The sequence below is a fragment of the Protopterus annectens genome, chromosome 5.part0 (assembly GCF_019279795.1).
Source record: "Protopterus annectens isolate FY-2018-M chromosome 5.part0, PAN1.0, whole genome shotgun sequence".
Taxonomy (NCBI): Eukaryota; Metazoa; Chordata; order Ceratodontiformes; family Protopteridae; genus Protopterus; species Protopterus annectens.
Genome location: NC_056735.1, coordinates 1270527271 through 1270554282, shown reverse-complemented (window position 1 = coordinate 1270554282; position 27012 = coordinate 1270527271). Strand labels below are relative to the sequence as shown.

Sequence of the window (27012 nt, the reverse complement as noted above, 5' to 3'; positions counted from 1 at the left end):
CATTTCTGACTCCCACACAAGGAATGAGTCTTACCCCACCAGTGTAATGACATTTCATATCTCAAGAGACAGTTTCACTTGAAAGGGTCAGCTCCATCTTATTCTGCTTTACTTGTGCCTGACACTTGGCAATTGGACTCTACCCTTAGATTAAAATGTAGGAAGCCAAAATGGTGGTTTTACTCAGTATTTTTAGGCTGACACCAATTTAGCCATGTAGGTTACCATGCCACCAGGTGTTGCCAATGTGCACTACACCTAGGGTAACTGAAAACCTGTTCTAGGACAGGCTGTCAGATTCTTCAAATGAAAAGCATCCAAGGGAATCCACAAACTTAAAATAAAAAAAGGATGCCTAAATAGAATCATTGCACAAACTTTAGTTTTTTTAGATAGATTGTTATCACATCTTGTATTATTTTTTTTGTGTGTTGGTTGGTGTAAAGATTCTATTTGGGCATCCTTTTTTTTTTTTTTTAATTTTTTTAAATGAACCTGAATAAAAAAGTTTTGGAATGGGGCCTATTCAGTCCCTTCTCTTTGACAAGTCTGTAAGGCATAACCCTATGGGGAATAAAAAGCTCCAGAAAATGTAACAATGTGGATCACAGAGGCAAGCAAGCAGGCATTGCTGTCTTTACTATATTGTCCTCCAAGAAGGTATTTCACCTACTAACCAATGATAGTTTCAAGGATAAATTAATGACAATTTATGGTGCACTGTAGTCCACAAACATTATAAACTCTACAGTGTTTGACTCTACTGTGCCTTACACTTCCTGCCTCTAGTTTTATCATGCATCATATGTTCATTATCATGCACCATATGTTTGGTTCCCCCTTGTCACATGTTGTGCCACAATTTTCGATGAAGTAAGATTGAGATTTAAGGATATTGGTGTAATCACATGCTCTTGCTCCTGAGTGGACAGCCCTTTGAGAGGAGCTATTGCTGTTGACCTATCATGAGTTTATACTACAGTAGCCTAACCTCTATCTGAGTCTGAAATAATGGAGAAATGATCACTCTCATGTAATAAAAAATATGATTTAAGATGTTTGGAATTCAAGATCCTGTGGAACTGAGGCCTCTTCTTCAGCGCAAATTATGGATGTTAAGTTGTCAATCTCGCCTTCATTCTTGCTGGATGGGTTCGGAGCCGATTCTCGGCTCCGACTCGGCACTTGCTTAGCTTGAGAACTCCTTTTACCAGCTCGAGGCAACCCTATATCCCATGATGCAAGGCGAGACTACCCCAGATCTCGTTTGCCGCTTTGCGAAGAGGTCTCTTTTTTGCCAGCTCAGGTGAGTTTGAATTTTCAAACAATTTAGTCAGGGTTTTTCTCTCCCCTTATTCTTAATAGTCAGATAGTGTGTAGTTTTTCTACAGCCCACCCTATTTCCCCTTTAATTAAACTTTCAAGTTATTTTGTAAAGTTAATAATTTTTCAGTTAGGCCTAGGCCTCTCTTTCTTAATCCCTATCTGTGTGTGTGTTTTTGGGATTAATAGTGTGACTGTTCAGTGTGTGTGTGTGTTTTTTGGCTTAGACTATGTCTAGGGAAGGAAAGGTCTCAGGCTTCAAGAAGTGTGACTCGTGCTGTCAGAAGATGTCTCTGACAGCCGGTCACACTTCTTGTGTTTACTGCCTGGGGCCTTTACACCTGCAGGACTCCTGTGCTATATGTCATTCTTTTAGCCAGAGAGTCCTGCAGGAGAGGAGGAACAAGTTAATCCTCCATGGCTTATTAAAGCCAGAAGGTTCACCCACTAAGACTGAGTTGAGTAAACCTTCAAAGCCACCTAAGGTTCAGGCTACAGTGGTTAAACCTTCCCCGGTGGCTCCGACTCCTTCGGAGTCGAGATCGGCTCCGGCTGGAGCCGATCTTTCTTCCTCTGATGTGGTAGTGTTGGTTCCTACCGGCTCCGACACTCAGTCTACAGTTGCCTTGTCGGCTCCGGCTGGCGCCGACGTGTTATCCAGTATCGGAGCCGAAAAGCCTTCGGCTCCATCTGGAACCCAGAGGACGTCGGCTCCGATGGCTTCCTCCAAGAAGAGATCTCGGTCCCCTTCTTTGGAGTCGATCCACTTGGCTCCGAGGTCTCCTCTTTTGTCAGAACGGAGTCATCGGAGCCAATCTTTGAGATCTTCCAGGCTGTCTGACCATGATTTAGAGAGGGTGGTAAGCAGGCTGTTGAAGTCACAGGCACTAGCCCAAATGCTCCATAGCCCGTCTCAGCAGACTTCGGCTATTGCTCTTCCCCTTGAAATTCCTCCTCCGACTCTCCTCCAGAGTTTGGAGCCAGAGCTTCTCGGGACAGCAACCGTGTCAGCGCCGGAGCCGATACATCCCCTTTCGGCTCCGTCGTCTTCGGCTCCGATCTCCTCCATGAGACCTTCCTTGGAGGGATCCGGTCGTCGAGTTTCCCTTGTCGGCTCCGAGGGGGCTAGTGGCATCGGACCCTTGTCCGACCCCGCTCTCCCTCTCGGGGCTTCGGCTTTGGTAAGCTCGGCACCGACATCGGCCTCGGAGCCTTCTCTCTCAGTGGAGCCGGGAATTCCTGTTTCTTCGGAACGGGAGTATTCTGGCCTCCCTGGGAGAGGAGCCTTTGAGGTGATGAGGAGTGTCCTGGCACCTGAGCCAGGTCAACGTTCCATTCCTTTAGCTCCTCCCTCTTCGGTGCCTGTTGATGTCTCTTGCCAGCCTCTTGCTCTCAGGCCCAGGGATCCATCGCCCCAGGTTTCCCCATTGGGAATAACTTCCTCTTCTGAGGTTTCTCCTGATCCCGCAGGGGAACCCCCGCGGAAGAGGACGTGTAAGAGGAAACACACAGACTTCCCTGAGTCGACAACATCTGATACCGACTTAGATGAGTCGGAGGGTTCCCCACGGTCCCCCTCTGAGGATGTCTCCTTTTCAGACATCCTTGAACTCCTCAAACAGAGGGGGAACTGGCCTTCCATTGACCCCTCCGAGGATGAGTCGGTATACCTGGAGGCCTTTGGATCCTGACCCTCCACCTCCTGGGTGTCTCCGCCTTTCGACCCACTTATGCAGGTAGTGGCTCGGAAGGTGTGGGCAGCCCCAGATTCTGTGGAACCTGTCCCCAGGAGGCCATCCAAATTTATTACGGCCCCTTCAGACAAGCAGCTTCTTTCTAAGGGCGTCTCTGTGGATGCTATGGTGGTGGCGGCGGCCACCAAGAAGGAACTTGCGGATCCTTCCGTGCCTGTCCATCCTCCTAACAAAGATTCTAGGACCATGGATAGGTATGGCAAGCGGATGATTTCTTCAGCGACCTTTGCTATGCGTTCGCTTAACTACCTTTGTCATTTCACCAGACTTCAAAGAGATATTCTCAAGGAACTAGGTGAAGTGGTTCAGGATCCTTCAGCTGCTGGGATTCAAGACAAGATTGCCTCACAGCTAGCAATCCTAAATTCTTTAACCAACTCCTCCATGCGGCTCATATCCTATGCAGCCGATGGAGCGAGCAGAGCCGCAGGCACAGGAGTGGCTCTTAGACGTCAAGCCTGGATGCGGCTTTGTAATTTCGCGGACCCCTTTAAGGCGTCCTTCACCAATACCCCCTTTGACAGTTCGGCTTTGTTCGGACCTCAGGTGAAGGAAACCTCGACTAGGTGTGAGCAAGACGGCAAAACTCTTTCTGCCGTAGGAGTCCATTTTTCCACCCCTTTTAGACCCTATACCAAGGGTCAGAAAGGAGGAAAGATGTGGTTCCATAATGCCCAAGGAGCAGCGCAGGACACACGTGGTCAGTTTACCCCCAGAGGCAGAGGGGGTAACAATAATAGATGCTGCCCTAGAGGCAGGGGGGTCCCCAGAATCAGGGCAACAGGGAGTCTCTTCCTGATAAGCCCTTTCAGCATCCCTGAGGTGTTGCCCGACTGTCCACCCTTGGAGGCAGTCGGGGGAAGGATATCGCTGTACCCAGTAGCCTGGCGTTCCCTTTCACAAGACATGTGGGTACAGTCGATCATATCCGAGGGTTACAAAATCCCCTTCGTAAGGTATCCCGTACCTCACCAATCCCTTCCAGACATCTCACCCGGTCAAAGGGATTTGGCAAAACAGGAGGTTTCAAAGCTCCTAGAAAAAAGAGCCATCCAGACTGTTCCAGCAGACCAAGTAGGATCCGGCATCTACTCGAGATTCTTTTTGGTTTCCAAAAGGACGGGAGATTGGAGACCGATTTTAGACCTGAGCAATCTAAACAGATTTGTCAAGAAGGCAAGATTCCAGATGGTCACGCTTCAGTCCATTCTGCCCTTTCTGGGCAAGGACAACTGGATGTGCTCGATAGACCTTCAGGATGCGTACTATCACATAAAGATACACAGGCGCTCCAGGAGGTTTCTCCGCTTTCGGCTAGGGACCAGTCATTATCAATTCAGAGCCCTGCCCTTTGGCCTCACTTCAGCCCCCAGAGTGTTTACCAAATGCATGGCAGTGGTCACAGCTCATCTGAGACGTCAAGGATTCCAGGTGTTTCCTTATTTAGACGACTGGCTCCTCTCCGCCACCACCAAGCATCAGCTTCTTCAGAGCAGAGACTACACTCTGCAGCTTTGCAAAAGGCTGGGAATATCGGTGAATTTCAAAAAATCTTCTCTGCTGCCTTGCCAATCTATCACCTTTATAGGCGCAGAATTAAACACCGTCAGTATGTTAGCCAGACTAACAGATCAGAGAATTCTGGACATCCAAAAATACGTTCGGATTTTATTGCAGAGCAGCAAAGTCAAAGCCAGATTGGTTCTGAAGGTTCTAGGTCTTATGGCTGCGGCCATTGTACTTCTACCATTAGCTCGCTTCCACATGCGTCTTCTGCAGTGGATGTTATTCACTCAGTAGTCATTCCAGAACCTTCCCATGAGGCATGAAATCTTGGTTACACAATCGTGCAGAACTCATCTAACCTGGTGGATATCTTCCCCTCTACTTCATCAGGGCCGACCATTTATTCCCCCTCCTCCGGTTGCCACAGTCACTACGGATGCCTCTCTGATCAGGTGGGGGGGCATTATCAGGGCAGGATGGTCCACGGGACTTGGCAACCCATCGAATACCATCTGCACATAAATGTCCTGGAGATGAGAGCGGTGCTTTTAACGTTGCAAGCCCTCAACGACTTTCTTCCCGCGGGGACTATTGCAGTTCAAATGGACAACATGTCTGTGGTCTGGTACATCAACAAGCAGGGAGGGACCAGATCCTATCCTTTGTGTCGAGAAGCTCTCAGACCTTGGCAATGGGCAATCTCCTCTCATCAGTTTCTGATAGCAACGCACATCCCCGGCAGGTCCAACCTCTTAGCAGACAGACTGAGCAGAGCCATTCTCATGCCTCACGAGTGGTCTCTCAATCAATCGATAGTGGACAAGATATTTCTGAAGTGGGGCACCCCTTGTTGCGACCTTTTTGCTACTCCCCAAAACAACAAATGCCCGGACTTCTTCACCCTCTTTCCCCTATCAGGCCAACCCCTGAGAGACGCTCTAACCCAGGATTGGCCCCGGGGACTTCTGTACGCCTTTCCTCCTTTCCCCTTAATTCCACAGGTCATTCAGAAAGCTACCGTTTTGAGAGCCAAGTTGATTCTCATTGCCCCTTACTGGCCTCGACAAATTTGGTTTCCGACCCTACATCATCACCTCCTGGTGCAGCCTTGGCATCTGGACCCAGTTCTGGATCTTTTGATCCACCAATTTGGTCAACAGCACCGGGCCATTCGTTCTCTCAACCTCACTGCTTGGTTGCTCCACTTCCTTCCCTAGCCAGGCTTTCTATGATCTCTGATCCTGTTAGAGATATCTTAATAGCTTCTTTGAAGTCGTCCACCAGAACGGTTTATGCTAGCAAGTGGCGACGTTTTTCCCTTTGGGCAAACTCCAGGCACATTGATCCCTTTACTGCACCTGTGCATTCTGTTTTAGATTTTCTGGCTGAAGTTTTTCAGTCAGGATCTTCTTCATCAACAGTCAAAGTTCAACTGGCGGCTATTTCCAAATATCATGTTGGCTTGCAAGATCATAACATTATGTCACATAGACTATGCAAAGCCTTTCTGAGAGGAGTTTTTCTCCTAAAGCCTCCAATAAAACATCCTCCTCCACAATGGGATCTGAATTTGATGTTAGCATCCTTGATTTTACCCCCCTTCGAACCATCTGCTTCATGCTCCTTGAAGTTATTGACCTGGAAAACTATATTCTTACTGGCTGTCACTTCAGCAAGGAGGGTATCCGAGATTCAAGCTCTCTGCATCCGTTCCCCTTACTTGGTTTTTCACAAGGACAGGGTATCCTTGAGAACAAATCCATCCTTTCTTCCCAAAGTTGTTTCTCAAACTAATATTAATCAATCCATCGATCTACCAGTTTTTTTCCCAAATTATTCTGACAGAGCTGAACAAAAGCTTCATTTTTTGGATGTCCATCGCCAGCTCAGATATTATTTGCATAGAACTAAACAATTCAGGAAATCAGATCAATTATTTGTCTCCTATGCAGAAAACAGGAAAGGTCTCCCAGTATCAAAAGTGACCTTGTCCAGATGGTTATCTTCCACCATTTCTTACGTGTATTTGCTCAGAGGCAAGCAACTACCCTCAAAACTGAAGGCACACTCAACCAGGAGCCTATCCACTTCTACAGCTTTTCAGGATAGGCTACCCATTGATACCATTTGTGCAGCAGCTACTTGGGCCACTCCTCATACCTTTGTCTCTCATTACAAATTAGATTTGGCCTCCAGGGACAGAGCCAGTTTTGGTTCCACAGTACTCAAGAGTCTGTTCCATTGAGCCACCCGGGATACAGGTGCTAGGGACGCGGTCCCATCCAGCAAGAATGAAGGCGAGATTGACAACTTACCATTTTGAAGTTATGTACCTACCATAACGTTCCATGTTAGTTGTCTTCTCTTGCCTTCTTTCGTGCGTCCCTCCCTCCATCCCCCTGGCCTGGACAGATCTTGAAGAGTTTCTCTTTATCAGATTCACTCTCCTTAGTTCTTTAGAGAGTCTATCTTAAGAACTTTTTGCCTAGTTCTTCTAGGCTAGTTTTGCTCTTCCTTTGGGATTACTATTATTGGCAGGGTTATTTAGCTACCAAACGAGATCTGAGGTAGTCTCGCCTTGCATCATGGGATATAGGGTTGCCTCGAGCTGGTAAAAGGAGTTCTCAAGCTAAGCAAGTGCCGAGTCGGAGCCGAGAATCGGCTCCGAACCCATCCAGCAAGAAAGAAGGCGAGAGAAGACAACTAACATGGAACGTTATGGTAGGTACATAACTTCTAATTATCAAAAGATGAGACTTTTCATTGTTCTTCCTTTATGTCAGCATCATAAAGTAAGTGTTATACTAAATAATATATCAGGAAATTTTCCACAATAATTGGGTGATAATCGTAAATGGTCTGATACAAATAATAAGTAAACATGCAAAAGTAATGTTTCTGAAATCCAGAAATAAGCTTGGAAATGAAGTGCTATTTGTCGGATTGTGTTTTTCTTCTCTCATTTCATGGTAATTTATAAACATAAATTCCACTACTCACAGCATCTAGTCTGCAAACTTAACAGCCTAACATATAAATACCTTATCATCTCAATAATCCCGCCTGGATTCTTGCAGACTGCCTGTTTACAGTGACATATTTTGGTTAAGTTCATGATGTCTTTTAACATGCTCAGACATAATCCAGTTGATTGGTTCACTTCTTAGTCTAAATGAAAAAAAAAAAAAAAAATATATATATATATATATATATATATATATATATATATATATATATATATATGTATATATGTACAGACGTTTGGATTCATCTCAGAACATTGAGATACTATAATGTCGAAATTCAAAATATTGAGACCGAAAAGCTTGAAAGTTCAATGCACCAAAACCAGAAACGATTGAATTCCATAACACTGAAAAACCATACGAAACCAAACATTTACTATATTCCACCACAGCAACATACAAAAACAAATAAAAAAAAACTATATTAAACCTCTCCAAAGATAAGCGGGGGGGGGGGGCAAGCTCGCCAGTACCCCCACACACCCTGCTACTTAAATATATCAACTCTGAGATCACACTACACTGAGCAAAACAGCAAACATACCATTCTATGCTTCATGGCTGCCTGTTTAAATTATAAAAAAAATATCCTTGACCTTCTCTTAGAAACACTACTTCACTTCTAGAACATTACACGTTACTATACATCTCTCTGATACTTACTGGAGTTTCACAGGTAACCTCAGTCATGTGCCCTTCTTTTTTACTATACCGCAACATAACACGTCTTAAAGTCACAGCAACCAAGTTGCACATTATAGCAGTGTTTACACAGCTGATTCAACATTCTAACATTCGACATTGTGAACTTTCAGCATAATGAACTTTCAGGCTTTTGGTCTCAGTGTTTTGAATTTCACCATTATGGTATTTCAATATTTTGAAGTGAATCCAGATTTTTTTTGCAAATATTACTAAAATAATGTGCAAAATATAACCAAATAACTTACTTAAGAAATAATCTTTAATATTTGTGTTTGCATTTTTCTAGGTATGTCCCCCTAGTAGAAGAAGAAGAGATGTTTCTCCAACTTTAAACCCAGATTCCGTTTCTCAGCCTAGTGATGTAACATCCAAGACAATTTACACCATGAATGATAATGGTATGGTGCTTTCTCATTCAGAATTCTCTAAGCTAGGATATAGCATATCACCTTTTTTTGAATGACTTTCTATTTATGATGTACACTACAGTACACTACTGCTTAGTGTAAAGTAATCTCTATCAAAATTAGCAACTGTAAAGCAGATATAAGGAATTTATTCCCAAAAAAAAGTGTATTGCAGTCTGGAGGATAGTAGAAGCAGATAGGTGACATGTAAGAGATTAAACATGTTGAAGTCTTGTTTCTGACTGATAATACATGGGATTAAGAGTTTGACCAGTGCTGGGCACACTAGAAGCAGTACTATTGCACTGATATTCATAAATTCTGTGTCTTAAATGCCTCTCACTTTTTCCCTCATAAAAATGCTTCGCACATGAGGCATGGGGCCAGATAAACTTTTCCTCTAGTGTTACAATCAAAACTGACAATACAGGAGATAGTTCTAGGACAGCTACTGCCACACTGTGGGAAGCTTTAATACATTTATGTTGTTTACAATGCCCACAACTTTCGGTTTTGTTCCAGGTCTATTAGTCATTCAAAACTGAAGGATAGCCCCTAATATATTTTAGCAATTCAGTCAACATTAAAAGCATCTACAGAGAAAGGTATTGGAAAGGGTATGATGTAATCTGTGTTGTTAGAAATGATGTTAGCCAAGGCAGTGCAAGACAATAATATGGGTCTTAATTTCATATTTCTGCACTTTATAATTTCTTTGCTGGTTGTTTCCAGTAAACTTACAGGATGATTCTACACAAGATCTTTTTAATTTATCCACTTTCATGAAAAATAAAGATTCTATAGAAATTAATATACTTGCCTTTTAATTAGGCTCATTTTATGATATAATGGATGACATTTACAGTAGTGTTGGTAAGAGTTAGAAAATAGAGGTTTTCTATACATAGTTGATTGAAAACATTTCTGTTGTCTATTTTAACTTATAGTCACATCTAAATAATCACCTGTGTCTTCTGATGGCAGGTAACAAAACTTAAAAAAAATCAGCAATAGTCTGAAGATGATGAAATAAATCATTCAGTTCTGCAAGTTTGCCTAACCACAGTACAAAAATATCATGTCAATAGTGCAACAATATTTGTACCTTATTTTTTTACTATAAATTAAAAACATACCTTTTCCCACACTACAACTGTCAAAACTATTCACTCTCAAAATAAAACAATTTTTTTCACAAAGTCAGATCAATAAATTGTTCAATCAGCTTAACTTCAGTATTGCAAAGGACATCATATTTAGTCACTATTTCTGTAAAGCAAAACTGTTCCAGTTTGAAGAAGAATAAGAGAGTAAAAGTTCTTTCATATGTATCTAATATAAACTCCTCAACAAAATCAGTTTCTGGAGTGCATTTCAAAAACTGCCACAAATCTTTAAAAATATGCTTGCAATTTTCATAAATCTTCTTCAGCTCCCTGTCAACCAATACAAATGAAGTTCTGTAATGGAACCCATTGCATAAACTATGGGGAGCAGAGGAGGTTTGTTCTATGTCTGTGTAATGTGGGATTTTTGGAAATCATTGGCATGAATGGGCCATTTACCAAAGAAAGACAAATCTAGATTAAGAAATAAGTCTCTATATTAAGTCTTTTAAGGTAAATTTAATAATGTATTATGCAATATTAATTTCATTCCTAGATATTTTTCCATAACAGATATTCCAGCTAATTGCTGGAACCCATAATAATCAACACTCTCCCTCTGTCAGGCTTCATAAACTTAAAAGACCTGTTATTAGATAAATCAAACAATAATGTATGTTGAGAATATGTGGGACTAAAGAAACACTTCTTGTAAAAGAAGTACAATTCTTTCTGATATCACATTCGCAAACTGTTCAGATAAGTTAATGGAGGAAGAAGATGCTTAAAATGACTTTATCTACACAGTTGCCTATGTCCCAATATAATTGGCTGTTCTTTACCCTCAGAGAATAAAACAAAACTCAACTTATGTGTAAACAATTTAAGATTTATTTGCATTTTCAATAAACCTGCTATAAAAGTGCAGTACAAATGAAAATCCTCTTTTAAACATGCTTAAAGGAACAAATTTTGAAGCTGTCATCATCATTAACCAAAACAGTACCTTCCATATCTTCTGTGTCCAGTAGCAAAAGGTTTATCTGGTTCACCCTTGACCTCATCCCATCATAGATCAAGAGGTTCAGTAAATTGATGTTCCAAGTTTCTGGTTCTTGACCATCAAACCATATTTGTAAGATTAATGAGAGATGTTCAAACTGTTCATAGGTTCATAGGTAGGCTCTTAGGTAGGTACTAGGCTATCTGCCCGAGGGTATTTATAAGCCTAGCCAGAGTGTATCAGCTTTCACTACCCCACTGATTAATTAACTGATCCTCTATCAAGCAGAGCCAATAAAATGATCCCATGGGTGTATTTTCTGTTACTCATCCACTCGTCAAGGTTTCTCTTAAAGAGTGTTAGTGACGGGCTCTGCCTAATGTAGTTTGGAATTTTGTTCCAAAGCACGGGGGAGTCTCTGTGACAGGAATCTATCCCTCCAGCATGTTCTATTTATTGTTGTGGTGAGGTTTAGCTCACTAGAGTGCATGGCTCACAGTGACTTGGATTTCTTTAGGTGGAGCATGTCCATCAATTCTGACTTGGACATGGCTTTGTAAGTCAGGCAGAGATCACCTCAGAGTAAGCGATATGCCACTGAGTACAGCCGCAGTTTTTTCAGTCAGGCTGCATAGGGCATATGTTTGAGGCCAGTAATCCTCTTGATGAGGTACGTCTGGGGTCTCTCCAGCTGTTGGAAGTGTCTTGTGAGGTACATCCCAAATGGGGCATTGTTCTCTATGATGGGTCTGATGAGTGATGAGTAGAGGGTTACTATAACCTCTTTATTTCTAGATGCAAACCCTTTAGTAATTAGATGGGCTACATAGAAGGATTTCCTAACTACTTTGGCAATATGATTGTCAAAGGAGAGATTACTATCTACTTGGGTAGCCAGATCTCTTATTACCTCTTCTGTATTAAGGGGACTGCCACCTATGTGGTAATTCGTGGGTGTTTTGTTTTTCCCCAAACGGGATGACTATGCATTTTTGGCATTTTGCTTGAGGCCATGATTTTGACAACAGGTGTCCATCTCAGTAAGGCACTTTTAGAGGCTGTCTGTGTCAGACGGAGAGTCAATTATGGCTCCCAGTTTGCAGTCATCAGTGAACTTGGTTAGTCATAGTCCTCCTGTGTTTGCTTGTATGTCTGAGAAGTATATGCCGAACAGTAGGGCTCCCAGGATCGAGCCTTGTGGGACACCACTTGTGACTGGTTTAGAGTTGGACCTGGAGCCTGCTAATCTTACCGTGTGAGTTCTTTCTGTAAGCCAGTTGGCAACCCATCTCGTGATGAGGGGTTTATGTTCAGGCTGGTGAGTTTTTCTGTAATACCCGAGTGGGGAATGGTGTCAAAAGCCTTGGCGAGGTCAAGGTAGGCTGTGTGAAGAACTTTTCCATAGCCTTTCAGACCAGGCTAGTCAGGCTTATGGGGTGATAGTTACCAGGGTCAGTTGTGACCCCTCCTTTGTAGAGTGAAATAACCATTGATGTGTGCCATTCTATGGGCATGTAGCCTGTGAAGAGGCTGAGGTTGAACAGTGTGTTTAGGTGTGATTCTGTAGTTCATGAAAGACAAAGCCTGGAACACCATCTGGCCCCATTGAAACTTTGTTTTTGGTTTTTGAAAGGGCTATTTTCACCTGTGCATCTGTGATTTCTGGGACACTACACTTTTCTGGTATTGTTGTGGGCCCTTTTGGGGGTGAGAGGGGGGGGTGAAGTTTGCACTGAATCTATCTACCAGGATGTTGGCAATATCAGTAGGTTCAGTATATTTTGTGCTATTTTGCACTAGTTGAGAGCATATCTGCTTTGTGGTTATCTTTTGAATCCTTGGCTATTTTTTCTTTCGAAGTTAGCCTTGGATGATTTTATGAGGGACCTTAGTTTCTTACTGATACTGATCAAGGATGTCTTTCCTTCTTGGGATTTGCTTTTTTTTCTGAACTAGTTTCCTCCTTCTATTGTATAGCCTGTTTATGGCAGGGGTCCACCAGACTTGTTTCCTTCTCTTAGAGGAGTGAGTCTTGGTTTTGCTGGAGATGGCACGATCCATGCATCTATGTAGGTGCTCATAGAGTGCATTTGTAAAGGTTTCTGCATCTTGGGCAGCGTTATCCTTTAGCGTGGGAGCTGTGAAACTTACCGCCTCTGTCTTAACTCATTACATCCGAGTGACGCCTCCACGTGCATCTGCAGTTACCTCCTACTGCTCCTCTAGGTGTCAAATATTACTTGTTCATATTTGCATTAATAATTCCAAAACCATGCCCTATACGAGGTATTAGAATATTTTATCGTGAAGCATACGTGATGGCAAACACAATTGTATTGATATTTGACCTATGTCAATGAGTATTTGTTAGAATTGTAAGGTGATAACTTTATATTTTAAAGGCTCAAGCCACGCCCACTAGGAGTTAAAGGTGCACAAGCAAAAGAGCTGTACTGGAGGGTAAGATGTTTGCTTTAGAAAAGTTTTTTTACTGTGGTTTCCTTAGTTGGGGGTGGTGGTGGGGTGTGGAAATCCTGAGTGATTAGTTTATGGTCTGATCTAACCAGTGACGGGTTGACCTCTGGTGTGGAACACCTGCCGCCCATGTTTGTGATGACCAGGTCCAATATGTTTTCACCTCTGGTAGGGGAGTTTAACAGCTGATCCAGGGTGTTTGAGTTGATGAATTCTAGGAAGCGGCCTGGGAGTTTGTACTTGAGTAGTTTTCCCAGTTAATGGTAGGGTAATTGAAATCACCCAATATCAGGGTGTTCAGTAGGACCTTCATGTTTTCCACTGTCTCCAGAAAGGTGGAGTGGTGGTCCTGGGTCATGGAGGGTGATCTGTAGCAGACCACAATTAGCATTGCAGATTTGCCCGATGTTAATTGCACATGGATGATCTCAGAGGTATCATGCTGTGCCACTAAACTGGAGGTGTAGGTATCCTTGATGAATATGGATACACCCCCTCCTTTAGGTTTATAGGTTCATAGGTAGGTACTAGGCTATCGGCTCAAGGGCCTATGTAAGCCTAGCCAACAAGGTTTCCTGGCTTACGCCACCCAAGGAAGTTATTTTCCTGTGCCAATGTCGAGCAGAGACACAGAAGTGATCCCCAAGGTGTATTTCCTATTTCCCATCCACTCATCAAGATTTTTTTTGAAGAGTGCTAATGAAGAACTTTGCTTGACATAGATGGTTAGCCTGTTCCAGAGTATGGGAAGTATCTGGGACAGGAATCTATCCCTCCAGCATGTTCTGTTTATTGTGGTGACAAGCTTTAGGTCCCTAGAGCGTATAGCTCAGAGGGATTGGGATTTCTTTAGGTGTAGCATGTCTAACAGCTCTGGGTTTGGGTTTGGGTTTCGGTCCATGTTCTGTGGCTGAAACTTGTGGTATGAGTTGTAGCCCAGTAGTAATGGGGTGCTCACTGGAGCCTTGGACCAGGTTTCAGTTACTGCACAGATGTCGACATTCTCCATACTGAGGAGTGCTTCGAGTTTGTGCATTTTGAGATGTAAACTTCTGGCATGGAGTAGCATACCCCTCAGTTTTTTGTTAATTGTGCTGTTTACGGAGGTGGGTTTGACTTTTGAGCCTTGCCTAAAAAAGGCACTATGGGGTCAGCAAGAGCCTTGGCCAATATTCAAAAGCCTAGGGGTGACAGGTACAAGCCATCTCTTGTGAAGCAACGAGATTTGTCTAGCATGTTGTCCCAGGCTGACAGACACTGGATCCCCTTTGAATGACACCAGAAGCTTAGCCAATTGTTGAAATTGATCATTTTTTCTTTATACTGAGGTATCATTCTTGGTGAGAGCAGGATGCTACTCAGGGTCAGGGTCATACCAGCCTGGGCTACATGATCAGAGAGCTATTCCATGTCTCTTTTCATGTAGTCCAGAGAGTATGTCTCAGGTCATTCACACCAACATGAACAATGACAGAGTCATATTTGCACTTGTTCTGGAGTGACCTGAGTGCTTGTGTTATGTGGCAGATTCTGGCTCCCAACAGGCAGCTAACAGTAACCTTCTGCTTGTCCAGCCTAGTGGGTGGGACATCAGTGTGCCTTACTATAGAGTCACCTATTACTAGTGTGTTAGGTATGTTATTTCGCCTTAAGGGATGTGATTGTGTGGCACACTGATTTTGTGTTTTATGTGCTGTCTGGTTTGTGACGGGTGGTGCAGGTTGTTTGGGTGTCTGCTTTGGAGATCTCTGATGCTTTTGTAGGTTTTTATTTAGAGCTTCCGAGTATGATTTTGTGTATTTATGTGTATTTTTTGCCAGTGCTGGTTTAGTAGATCTATGTTTGGCTGGAGGTGTGGTGCAAGTGTTAACCTCCTCCTCTTGACTGTCTGTTCCAGTCTTGGGTGGAGACAGCTTTGCCTCCAGTTTGGCTGTATAATGGCATCTCTTGCATATATTAGTGTTTTGTGGCAGGAGGAGCGGGTTGTCTGTGTACATAAGGCAGTTGTAACATTGCCTCAAGATACCCAGAATCACCAGCTGGACTAGAGAGTACACCTGAAATTGCCCTTTGGTCATGCCTGAATAGTAGGGTGAGCTGCTTAGTTGCTTGGTTGGTGAGGGGTGAATAAAACACCTTGTCCTGCTGGGCAATCAAGTGTCAGGGTATATTAGTGGTTGCTATTAGATCTGAGCAAGTGCTGGGCTATAGGATGCTTTTTGAGTGCTTAGGCTGAGAGTTAGACTAGTTTCAAGGGAAAAACTGAAGAGGACATTTAGTGGAGCCTGGAAAAATTTAACCTTAGCTAACTGGCACTGCCCAGCGCGCAAAACCATGCAAACATGGTTTTTATAGCAGGGAAATATAAGAGATAGAAATTAGCCCAAAATGGCCAATAAACTACTAACTTCTGACCTGGAACCACTCCTCCAGGGTCAGATAGGCTGCTCAAAGCTCCCCTCTCTCACTGGTGAACAGAGAAACTTCCTTCTATCCAAGTAAGGTATGGGCAACTCAGAAACTTGTAACATAGTCCTGAATTCAGCACTAGCCTGAAAACTGGACTATACTAGCTTAGAAAGGTGGGAAACAATTAATTTTTTTGTTTATTTGAAAAGATAAGGCATAAACAGTAAAAATACACTTAAAACAGCTTTAAACTACTACAAACGATCAGAAAAGGCTATCGCACTTTTGTGTGAAGCCTACAACAGTTAAATTATTTAAACAAAAAACAACTTTTTGAAAGTGCAGGCAGTCGTATAAGTACAATATGTGAAAAAAAAAACCAAGCTTTTAAATCACAATAAATGCTGGAAAAATGGCGTTAGGTGGAAAACAGTTAAGTACAGCAAGAAAGTACAGAAAACTGATACTTTTAATCACTCCAGGCTTTCTAGTGCTTCCCAGTAGGTTAGTTACAGGAAAGGCAGAAAACAGGCGCAAGTGTGGCTTTCAAACCAAATAGTTGAAAGAGATGGGAAAATACTGCCCAAACGGCCAATAGCTACAATTTCTGGGCCAGGAACCACTCCTCTTGTGGTAGATAGGCTACCTATTGTTTACCACTCCGACTGATAAGATAGAAGGCTTCCCTCCAACACGGAAAGGCTTGGGGGCTCAGAAGCTTACAAAGAGTCCTGGATAAAGCAAATCTGTACCTGGACTAGACTAATAACAGGAAAGGCAGGAAACAAGAGCAAACACAGGCTTTTAAATCGGAAGGTTGAAAGAAATGGAAAAGCTTCCCAAACAGCCAATAAACTATAATTTCTGGGCCAGAAACCACTCCTCCTGTGGTAGATAGGTTACCTAGTGCTTACCACTCCCACTGATAAGCTAGAAGGCTTCTCTCCAACACAGAAAGGCTTGGGGGGGCTCAGAATCTTACCAACAGTCCTGGATACAGCAAAAGGAAAGGCAGGGACCAAATGCAAATGCGGGCTTTTGAAATAGAAAGTAGAAAGAGATGGAAAACTGCTCAAACGGCCAATGAACTACAATTTCTGGGCCAAAACCCACTCTTCCCATGGTAGATAGGCTACCTAGTGCTTACCACTCCCACTGATAAGCTAGAAGGCTTCCCTCCAACACAGAAAGGCTTGGAGGGCTCAGAAGCTTACCAGCAGTCCTGGATACAGCAAGTCTGTATCTGGACTAGACTAGTTACAGGAAAGGCAGGAAACAAGCTTAGAATTTTTTTTTTTACAGAAAAGCAGCTAAAACAGCAGTAAATACAATTCAAATTCCAGTGCAGGCTAGCACACGAGTGTGTAGCAATATTACGGCAAATACAGTTTAAATAAATGCAATTAAATTAACAAATGACTAAAAAACAAGTGCAGAAGGCAGTAAATTAGAAGACTACTAACAAGCAGTAATAAGTGTAGAGTAGAACAGCAACTAAGAAAGTTACAGTAAGAGCAACTGAATAAAATATGTATGTATGTATATATATATATATATATATATATATATATATATATATATATATATATATATATATATATATATATATATATTTTTTTTTTTTTTTTTTGGCTGTGGGCTAGACATTCCAAACATCTCAATCAGCTTTATTGATATTGTTTTCAGCTGTATTAAGCATTTATTCTGTGGTAATATTCTTTTCAGTGTAAGCATTAAACAGCTTTTTTTCACACATATCCAGTAGGTTTTGGGTAGACATGCTCTTCTTTTTAATCAATTTCAATATGTATAAGTATATTTTCTTTTCACCCTCTTACTATATTACAGTGTCTATCTACTTTAGAAAGCATGCCTTTATAATGTACTCTGCGCGTGTGCCAAATAGTAAATTGTTAACAATGAATTGATTAAGTTTACTAATTTCGGCAACCAGTGCCAATGGTTTTCTCATTGTGTTTAATTAAAATTGCCATGATTTCAAAACCATTGCTGGGTTTGTCTTACAATGAACTAATATCCTATCTGAAACTGATTTTCTGACTTATGCCATTGCTTATCAGGATCGGATCCAACTTTCTGAATCCTTGAACTGGTTAAAGTAGGTATGGAAAATGAATGGATGTAAGGGATGGATAGATGTATGTATGGATGGATGAAATCTGTTTTTGCAAAAATCTTTCTGTGCATTATAAAGTTTAGCTGTAAATAGTCTAGCCAGAAATATACTGTTTTATGCATTGATTCACTTTTTTGCGAATCAATGCATAAAACCCCAAAACCGCAACGTACAAAATCATGAACATATATATACCACACACCACACAACACATACACTATCCTATCCAAAATACATACACAAACACAACAACACAAATCAACACACCTATCCTATTCTGGGTCATAGAAGAGTCTGACCATAATTAAAATAATTCAATGTATAACGAATAGGCAAACATAAAAGTTCAAAGGCATTCATAGATGCTGTACCTGCTTGTCAATTTGGCTTGATCCTATTAGCATTTGGAACATTATAAAAACAGATTCAGAACTCTGTAGTAAATTAATGACACCATAAAGGAAATTTGTTCACAGCATGTACTGATGAGAAAAATCAGATGAACTAATACTTTATTTGTATTTCCTTCACAGCTCTACAGTCAAATGAAATTGGTAAGTCTGAATGAAAATTGTTTCTAGTTTAAGAACTGTGAATATTTTACTATACTTTATTATATCTGAATGACAACTTTTCTGGCTTAAGTTTAGGAAATATATTCATGCAACTTATTACAATGCAGTGTGAATATATAGCTATGCTTCAGATGCATAATTTTTAGTTTTGACACTAAAACTGAAAACGTGATATTTAACTGCAGTTGTGAAATTAAATCTGTAGCTATTATATTAAACATAGCCATGACTATGAAAATGATAGTGGATTCAAAAATATTTACGGTAAAATTATTGACTGCTTAAGTTTTGAACAAGCAATGCTACAGATGCTCTTGCAGCCGCATTTACATATTAAGCTCTCATTCTTTTTTTGTTTATTACATATTGTATTTACTTATATGTTGATTCAGTTGTCGAGCTTGATTGCACTGCTGGGTGTTCATTCTAATGCAAATTCTAGAAAGCAACAAAATAAAAGATAATCTCTGGAGAATGAGAATACAACATACATTAATTCAATAAACTAAATGAATTCCTCTCAGGAACAGAATAGACAGATATTCTTATTTAATAACTGACAGATATCTCATCTAATGGGCATGGTGTTCAGAATAATGAAGAAGCACATAAAGAAGAGAAATAATTTATTTTCGAAAAAACAAGTATAAAAATGAAGAGGCATTCAATGTACTAGGGCTATGATAGATGGTCATTTACTTAATTATTTTTATTGTATTTTGTTGACTGAATTGGCCCAGCAAAACATGCTTCTAATTTCATTGCTGCCACAGGTAAAAAAAAATTGAATCTAAAATATGGTGCATGGTATTTCACTATAGTGTGCATAGGCCAACTCGTGTACAGAGCCAGAACATGGTCACGTATCAAATGAAACACTCTGCGACATGGAACTATTAATGACAAAGTATAGCCTTTTAAGGAGATGGCATACAAAATATGCCTGTGAAAGCAGACAATTAGGTATTGCTGTAAACAATACACATGAGCAAAGTTGATGACCACTGTCGGATTGCTACTAGTACCATCACATGCATACTAAAATTCCAGATATCGCAACAATGTACAGTGGGCCCATTAGGAATGAAGTGAGAGAAAGAACAATTCAATCTACAGTCAGTGATGGCTGACCTTTAAATTTTGCAACAGAATCTGTAGCTCTGTGTACACACCTATAAACAGTCCCAAAGCCTGAGCCTCTACCTTACCTTCCAAACCTCCTATTTCCAGCATTTGCACCTTTGCTTCTTACTCGTTTTCCTTAAGCAAAACAGTGTGAGGAATGGCGGTTTCCCTTTATAATCTCGAAATACTGAAATCTCGAATTTCAGTATCTCCAAACCATAAAGGCGAACGTTCAAAATCCCAAAACCCCAAAACAGCGAAATACAAAATCACGAACATATATACACTACACACCACACAACACATACACTATCCTACCTAAAATACATACACAAACACAACACAAATTAACACACCTACACTACATATAAGCAGGGGGGCAAGCCCCCCAGCACCCTCCAATGTGGGGGGACTGCGTGCCCCCTACTTATATATACTAACTCTAAGATTGCACAAACAGGAAAAGACAGCAAACTCGCAAAACTCACACCCAGACATTCCACAGTCCCACACACACACACACGCACATGCGCACACACACACACACACACACACACACACACACACACACACACACACACACACACACACACACACACACACACACACATAAATACACACACACAAAATCACTTATTAATTATAGGGGAAGATTACTTATTTCTCTTGGTCCACTTCCTTTAATTTCGTATAGGATTTGTTTTTCTGCTTTAAGTCTTCTTCATCCTTTTTTGCTTTTCTAGATGTTAGACAGTGATCTGTCCAATTACATCACACCCTTTGGTGACCACCTATGTCCCTTTACTCATCAGAAGAGGTCTCCACCCACAGTTTACTGGTGGATCATTTCCTCTCCTTCCTCCTACTATGTCTGTGCTTTGGAATTAGACTCCTCCTACCACACACCGTGTGACTGGATGTATTAAATTTGTTGAATACTGATTTCTTGGGGTGACTGGATGGATTAGTTTGATTTGGCGTATGCTGATTTCTTGGGGGTGACTTGATGTATTAATTTGATTTGGTGTATACTGATTTTTAGAGGGTCACTGATTGCATTAATTTGATTTGGTGAATACTGATTTCTTGGGGTGACTGGATGGATTAGTTTGGTTTGGTGTATGCTGATTTCTTGGGGGTGTCTGGATGTATTAGTTTGATTTGGTGTATGCTGACTTTTAGAGGGTGACTGGTTGCATTAATTTGATTTGGTGTATGCTGATTTCTTGGGGGTGACTGGATGTATTAGTTTGATTTGGTGTATTCTGATTTCTTGTGGTGAACTGCTTAGCCAGTATATGCAGTCTTAGCTGCAGATTAATTTCAGCTTCTAAGTTTTCCAGTGCTGGCGACTGCCTGCCTGAGTTTGGAATATGATTCTCACTTCCTAAGTGCCATTTTACTTGAGCAGTGGTTATGCCCCTTCCCTTCCCTCATTTGCTGTACCTGACTTTCACTAGCTCAGTTTTTCCATAAGACATTTTGTGCCAAGCAACATTTCCCTTATCTCTGTCTCTCTCTCTCTCTTTCTCTCGCTCTCTCTCTCTCTGTCTCTCCTGTTGCCTAATGAATACAAGTTCTGCAATTCCAGACACATTTTTTACTCCTTTTGCTTCACATTCCGATGATCCTCATGACTTTCCTGCCTTGGCTGTCCAGCTATTTCACATTCTTTTCCTTGCAGGACCCCCAGGACTGCACAGGGTATTCCAAACATGATCTCACCAGCTTGCCGTACAGTCAGGCTATCAGCAACTTATTTCCCGGAGTCTTTAGAGTCTACTATGCTACAGAACACAGTGCCTGCTCAACTTGGTCGACTTCTTTGATTCAGTCACCAGAGATGTGGATGAAGGCAAGGTGGTTCATACAGCCTACCTTGAACTGGCCAAGGCTTTGGATACCATTTCCCACTCAGGAATCATAGAAAAACTCACTAAGCTAGGCATCAACCCCTATATCACTAGTTGGGTTGCAAACTGGCTCAAGGATAGAACCCACAGTGTGAAAGTAGCTGACTCCAGGTCAGACTGCTGACTAGTCATGAGTTGAGTCCCACAGGGTTCAGTCCTGGGTCCTCTCCTGTTTGGTATCTACTTCTCTGAAGTCCAGGCCAACAAGAAGGGACTCTGGCTGACAATGTACACAGACGATTGCAAATTGGGAGCAATTATTAACTCCCCAAGTGATGTCGACTTCCTACAGAATGACCTCACTGAGACCAACAACTGGTGTCAGAACCATGGCCTTAAGCTCAATGCTAAAAAATGTGTCATCATCCCCTTTGGGAAAAACCCAGTTCCCATGAATAACCACATTGATGGAAGTTCACTGATCACAGAAGGTGTTATAAGAGATTTGGGAGCACAGGTTGACAGCAACCTCTCTTTTTGACCACCACATCGCCACTGTGGTCAGAAAGTCCTTCGATGTGGCACATCTCATTACTAAGGGTTTTGTATCCAGGAAGAAAGAGGTCATTGTCTCCCTCAATAGGCCAATTATCGAGTACAATGCCCCATTTGGCATGTACCTCACCAGACACCTGCAACAACTGGAGAGGCCACAAAAGTACCTCTCAAAGAGGATGCTAGGCCTTAAACACTAGCCCTATATGGCCAGATTCAAAAAACTCAAACTATTATCTGTCTCATATCGCCTACTTAGAGGCGATCTCTGCTTGACTTAACCATGTATGACCCAGCTCTGTTAGAAATGCTACATCTATAGAAATCCCAATCCCTCCACACCACATGCTCCAGAGACCTCAATGTCATTACCACAATTAACAGAACATGCTGGAGGGACAGGTTCATAATCCAGAGACTGCCCATGCTAATGAATAGACTTCCCATACATGTCAAGTAGAGCACCTCGCTGACCCTCTTCAAGAGAAATCTTGATGAGTGGATGGGAAACAGAAAATTTACCCCAGGGATAACTCCAGTGGATCTACTCGACAGAGGCACTGGGAACTAAGGTCGGGTAGCACTATGCCAGAGTAATCCTATGGCTAGGCTTGTAAATGCCCCAGGGCCATTAGTCTAGTACACAACTATGAACCTTTGAACCTATGAACAGTGTATGTGCTCATCATACTGTCTTTTCTACTTGACTCTGATGAACCATTGTTGGTGCAATGATCAGTCATGGGGCATTTTTCTGCCACTATAGCTAATGTAACAACTGTTCTTTGCATTCCTTCTATTAAAGTTACACTGGTATCATCTGCAAAGCTAATATTTCTTAACTGCTTCACACAGACGTGAAAGCATACACTGACAAGAGATAATTCAATGTCAAGGAATTAAAGTGAAAAAAAAAGATTTTCAAAATTCAGGAAAAATAGTTAATCTGTTAATATTAAATGTAAATAGTTTGCATTCGGATGCCATTTCATCAAATGTAAAAACACTACAGTAAATTATCAACTATCTCACCTTTATCCAACTAACTACAGCTCACAAACTCATTCATAATCTATCCATTTGCCCTGCTCTATCTTCTATACTTACTTTATACCATCCTAACAGACCATTCCAATCCAACAACCAACTGCTCGTAAATGTAGAAAAACCCAAACTTTCAGCTGGCCCGATGCTTTACTCCTTTACCATTGAAACACTTTGGAACCCTCTCCCCCCAACACTTAGATCCAGCCACTCAGTAACCCTCTTCAAGACATCTCTGAAACAACACCTCTCCACATCTTGGCTGTGCAGATGTGCTAACACCACATGTCATATAACCTAACTTCAACCATCACAACTATTCTCACTCCCACTCTACTACATCCTCCTTTCACATCCACCTGATTTTTACTTGCTCCACCTCTCCATCCTGTCCACTTCCCTCTTCTACTAACCCTCATTGTCCTACCATTGAACCCTCCTGTCTACTTCCTTCTCTTCCTAACCCTTATAGACCTACCATTGAAACAGGTGTGACATTCAGGTACTCTCACAGCCTACCTTAATATCATACCACCACTTATATCTGCAACAATATCCACCAACTTTGCTGCTTCCTGAAACTGGACTCATATAGCCTGTTGTTTAACTATTACACCTCCTAAATGTGTGAAAAGTTTAAGTACCTAGTCGCTAATTAAATTCCTATATCTGCTTTGCACCCACTGCATGAAGTGTTCTATATAAATTTTGCTAGCTGAAAACTATAATATCTTTGATTTGAGAATGATTACTTATGTACTGTTTTTTCATCAATTGTATAAGCTGCCAATAATATGTGCTAAATTTCTTTATTAATGTAAATTCTGTATTGTATGTGAAATGTCTTATATGTGGAGCTTTTTCTCCATGGGACTCCACTGAAAATGTGCACTTCTGGCCCAGATGGACCATCCCAGTAAACAAATGCAAATAAAATAAAATAAATAAAATAAATTATTAAGTGATACCTCCACTTATATATGTCCAATTCTAGTCATGCTCACCAAACCTCCACTGCCTTAAACACTCTGAATTAAGTCCCAGGTTTACATCACTACTACAGTGACTAATGTATCTGCAAATGTATTGAAGAGAAGCAGACAGGATCTTCAGTGCTAATTAACTGCATTTGTATTCATTTTATTGCTTTGTGCCACAATTTTACCTTAAAAGAAATTCTTAAGAACATTTTCTATACCCCCACCTATTTTATTTAGGGCATTCAATCACCCCACTAGAAACACTCAATAGCTAATCACGAATGAGCCTAGGTTTACTCTACCACGTTGCTAAGTGGAGTTAAATAAGCACGCACATGAAAGTAGACAGTACTGAAGCATAAGCTATTTTACTTCTATTTTCCCTGTGATAAATTCAAACCACAGTGATTGTAAACTGCCTCAAGCTAAGGACAACTGAACCGATAGCAGAGAAGTAAAATGCATATAACTTACAATGGCTGAACAATTTACACCAGTTCCCACTGTTGCATGACAACTCCTCAAAAACAGACTTGTGTGACACCAACATATTGCTATGTATGTGGCATCTCTGTGTGTTGTTTAACATAAGACCATACAGCAAAACAAGAATCTGCAGAAAATAAGAATGGAGTACCCTGGTGTTATTCAGTGGTTAGTGAATTATGACGTATTGAATATATTTGATGCACAGATGTCAAGGAACTGCATTTTATTAGTGTAGGAAAGCTTGTCTAATCTTTCATTTCTGTTGCAAATGGTTATGTTTCTGTTTTATATTTCAGTAGTTTGCTGCTTTAAAATAAATAATAAATATTTGGAATTAATGTTAGAAACAAATATTATTTATCAAAAATCACAAAGAAAACGTACTGTACATTTTATTCAGTATTTCCATATCTTATTTTACATATTTTTCAGCTGCCCGTATAGTGACCTCAAGAGAAGTAGTGAACGTGTCTGTTGGTCTGGGAATCACTGTTGGAGTTCTGGCCCTAATGTTTGTCATTGTATCAGCTTTCGCTTTCGTCATGTACAGGAAAATGAACAGGACACCAGGTTTGATGAAAATGGGAAGTCATTAGCCATTAGCAGCATAAAAGAAAACCACGCTCTCCTACACTTAAGAGCTTCTGATAATCCGAATTCATTGCCATGCTTTTAGTTTATAAGAAATCTATTTTAGTTATAATTTCAGATGATTCAGTAAAAGCTAGTTAATATAAAATAAAATAACATGGTATATATTGTAGTTGAGAACACACTGTATATTTCTATGCTAACAGACTAATATTTTACAGAAAAGCAATCATTTAAACTTAAAAAAATCAAGCATATAATTTAAAAGCATACTTAGCTGATGTTCATTTCACAGATTAATAATGTACAGCGAAGAAACCCTAACATTATAAAGCAATTAACATGACTTCATAGCACAGTTCTATTTTGAAGCCTAACATTAAAACTGAATGCTGTTTAATTTTTTAATTATGTACAAATGTAAGCCACTTTGGAAATGCATTAGCCTGTTGGTAAAACAGTACAGCATCAGTTCTATTGTAATAATTAATACTGTGATTAAAGTGAAACACATTAGAGGGCCATCCAACATGAAGTAAAATGAGAATTGCATAAGCATGTCTGCTTTGCTTTTGGTAGAGATACAGCTTGCCCAACAATCCATAGCTCTGTAAACCCTGACATGCAAACTGAGGTCATGAAGTGCACCCGGGCATGCAAACCGAGGTCATAAAGTGCACCCTAGCATGCAAACCGAGGTCATGAAGTGCACCCTGGCATGCAAACTGAGGTCATGAAGTGCAAGAGGAAGAAGGAAGAAAATGCATGTATTTGGTCTATGGATGCATCAAGAAGAGAAAACCTGCATGCTAACACAATTCAGGGTTACTGAAGACAAAGAACCTTCTATTGAAAACTCTAAAAACATTTAGAGACCTCCACTTAGATGTTATCTCTAATATTAGGCGAATGTTGTCATTATACTGTCCCAATGGCTACAGTTTAAAAGGAAGAGCAAATACATCCATGAAGACAACCTAGTGACAGAAACCATGTATACATCCACTCCTAGCGTTATATTTCCTATGGACTCAGGGATGAGAGAAATTTTAACAATATTTTTAAATATGTACTATACCAGTTTTGTTCTCCTGTGCTCAGTTCTGATAATGTATTCACAAAAAGCATTATGTAAAGCAATAGTGAGCATACGTGAATGGTCATCGCAGACTCTTAACACCTATATCTTTATATGTCAGAAAAGAAGTATTTGTTAATTAAAACAACAAAAATAAGTTAAGTGTTTAACTGATATGCTGAGGAGAATTTTTGCAACTACTGTCAGCATAAAAGTATGTTATATCATACAGTTCATTGATATGTCAGTTTACTGAATTTATTATGATTAACAAAATCAAGTGCACATTTAATTTAAAATAAAATTGCTCATATCTGCGAAGATTCTGCATCTGTTTTTTTTTTTTTTTTTTTTTTTATATACTCTCAGAATGCTTTAAGCAAACCAGTATGCACTTACATATAAATAGCTCATGCAAAATGTTGGAACTAAGGAAAACTCAGAACAAATAAGCAAAAAGAAAAGATGATGGAAAATGTTTTTGTTATAAAATGTGAAGTATTATAAAATGAGCAATTTTATAAAATGTTAGCCCCTGGAATTCCTAGCCATGCTGCCCAGTAACTGAATTTATCTTGTTAATTTATATTAAGCTATCCTCCACTGATTTAATGGGATTCTTAGTCATGCACAAAATGCATGACCAGATCCAATTAAAAGGAATGCCATGACCATGAGACATTCCACTAAGCAGTATGCACAACTGTTCAGAAGAGTGACTTATGAGCAGAGCAGGTACATGCAAGTCAGTGCACAAGTACACCTACCCACCTCATGATTCATGCAGGCAGACATACAGGCATACAGACTTGCACAGTTACTTAGTCACAGAAACACATACACATTCTTAGGAAAAATACTGAAGCAAATG

The 27012-nt window shown here is 40.8% G+C and overlaps 1 protein-coding gene across 1 annotated transcript in view; it reads left to right on the top strand.

The window, feature by feature from the left end:
- Window positions 1-26462, top strand: part of LOC122801618 (zona pellucida-like domain-containing protein 1) — a 112087-nt gene extending 85625 nt beyond the window's left edge. Inside the window, exons 9-11 of the mRNA XM_044071097.1 lie at window positions 8601-8712; window positions 18385-18405; window positions 24905-26462. Of these exons, the coding sequence (XP_043927032.1) occupies window positions 8601-8712; window positions 18385-18405; window positions 24905-25068 (297 nt within the window). The 3' untranslated portion in view covers window positions 25069-26462. The remainder of the gene's footprint in view (window positions 1-8600; window positions 8713-18384; window positions 18406-24904) is intronic.
- The last annotated feature ends 550 nt before the right edge of the window (window positions 26463-27012 follow it).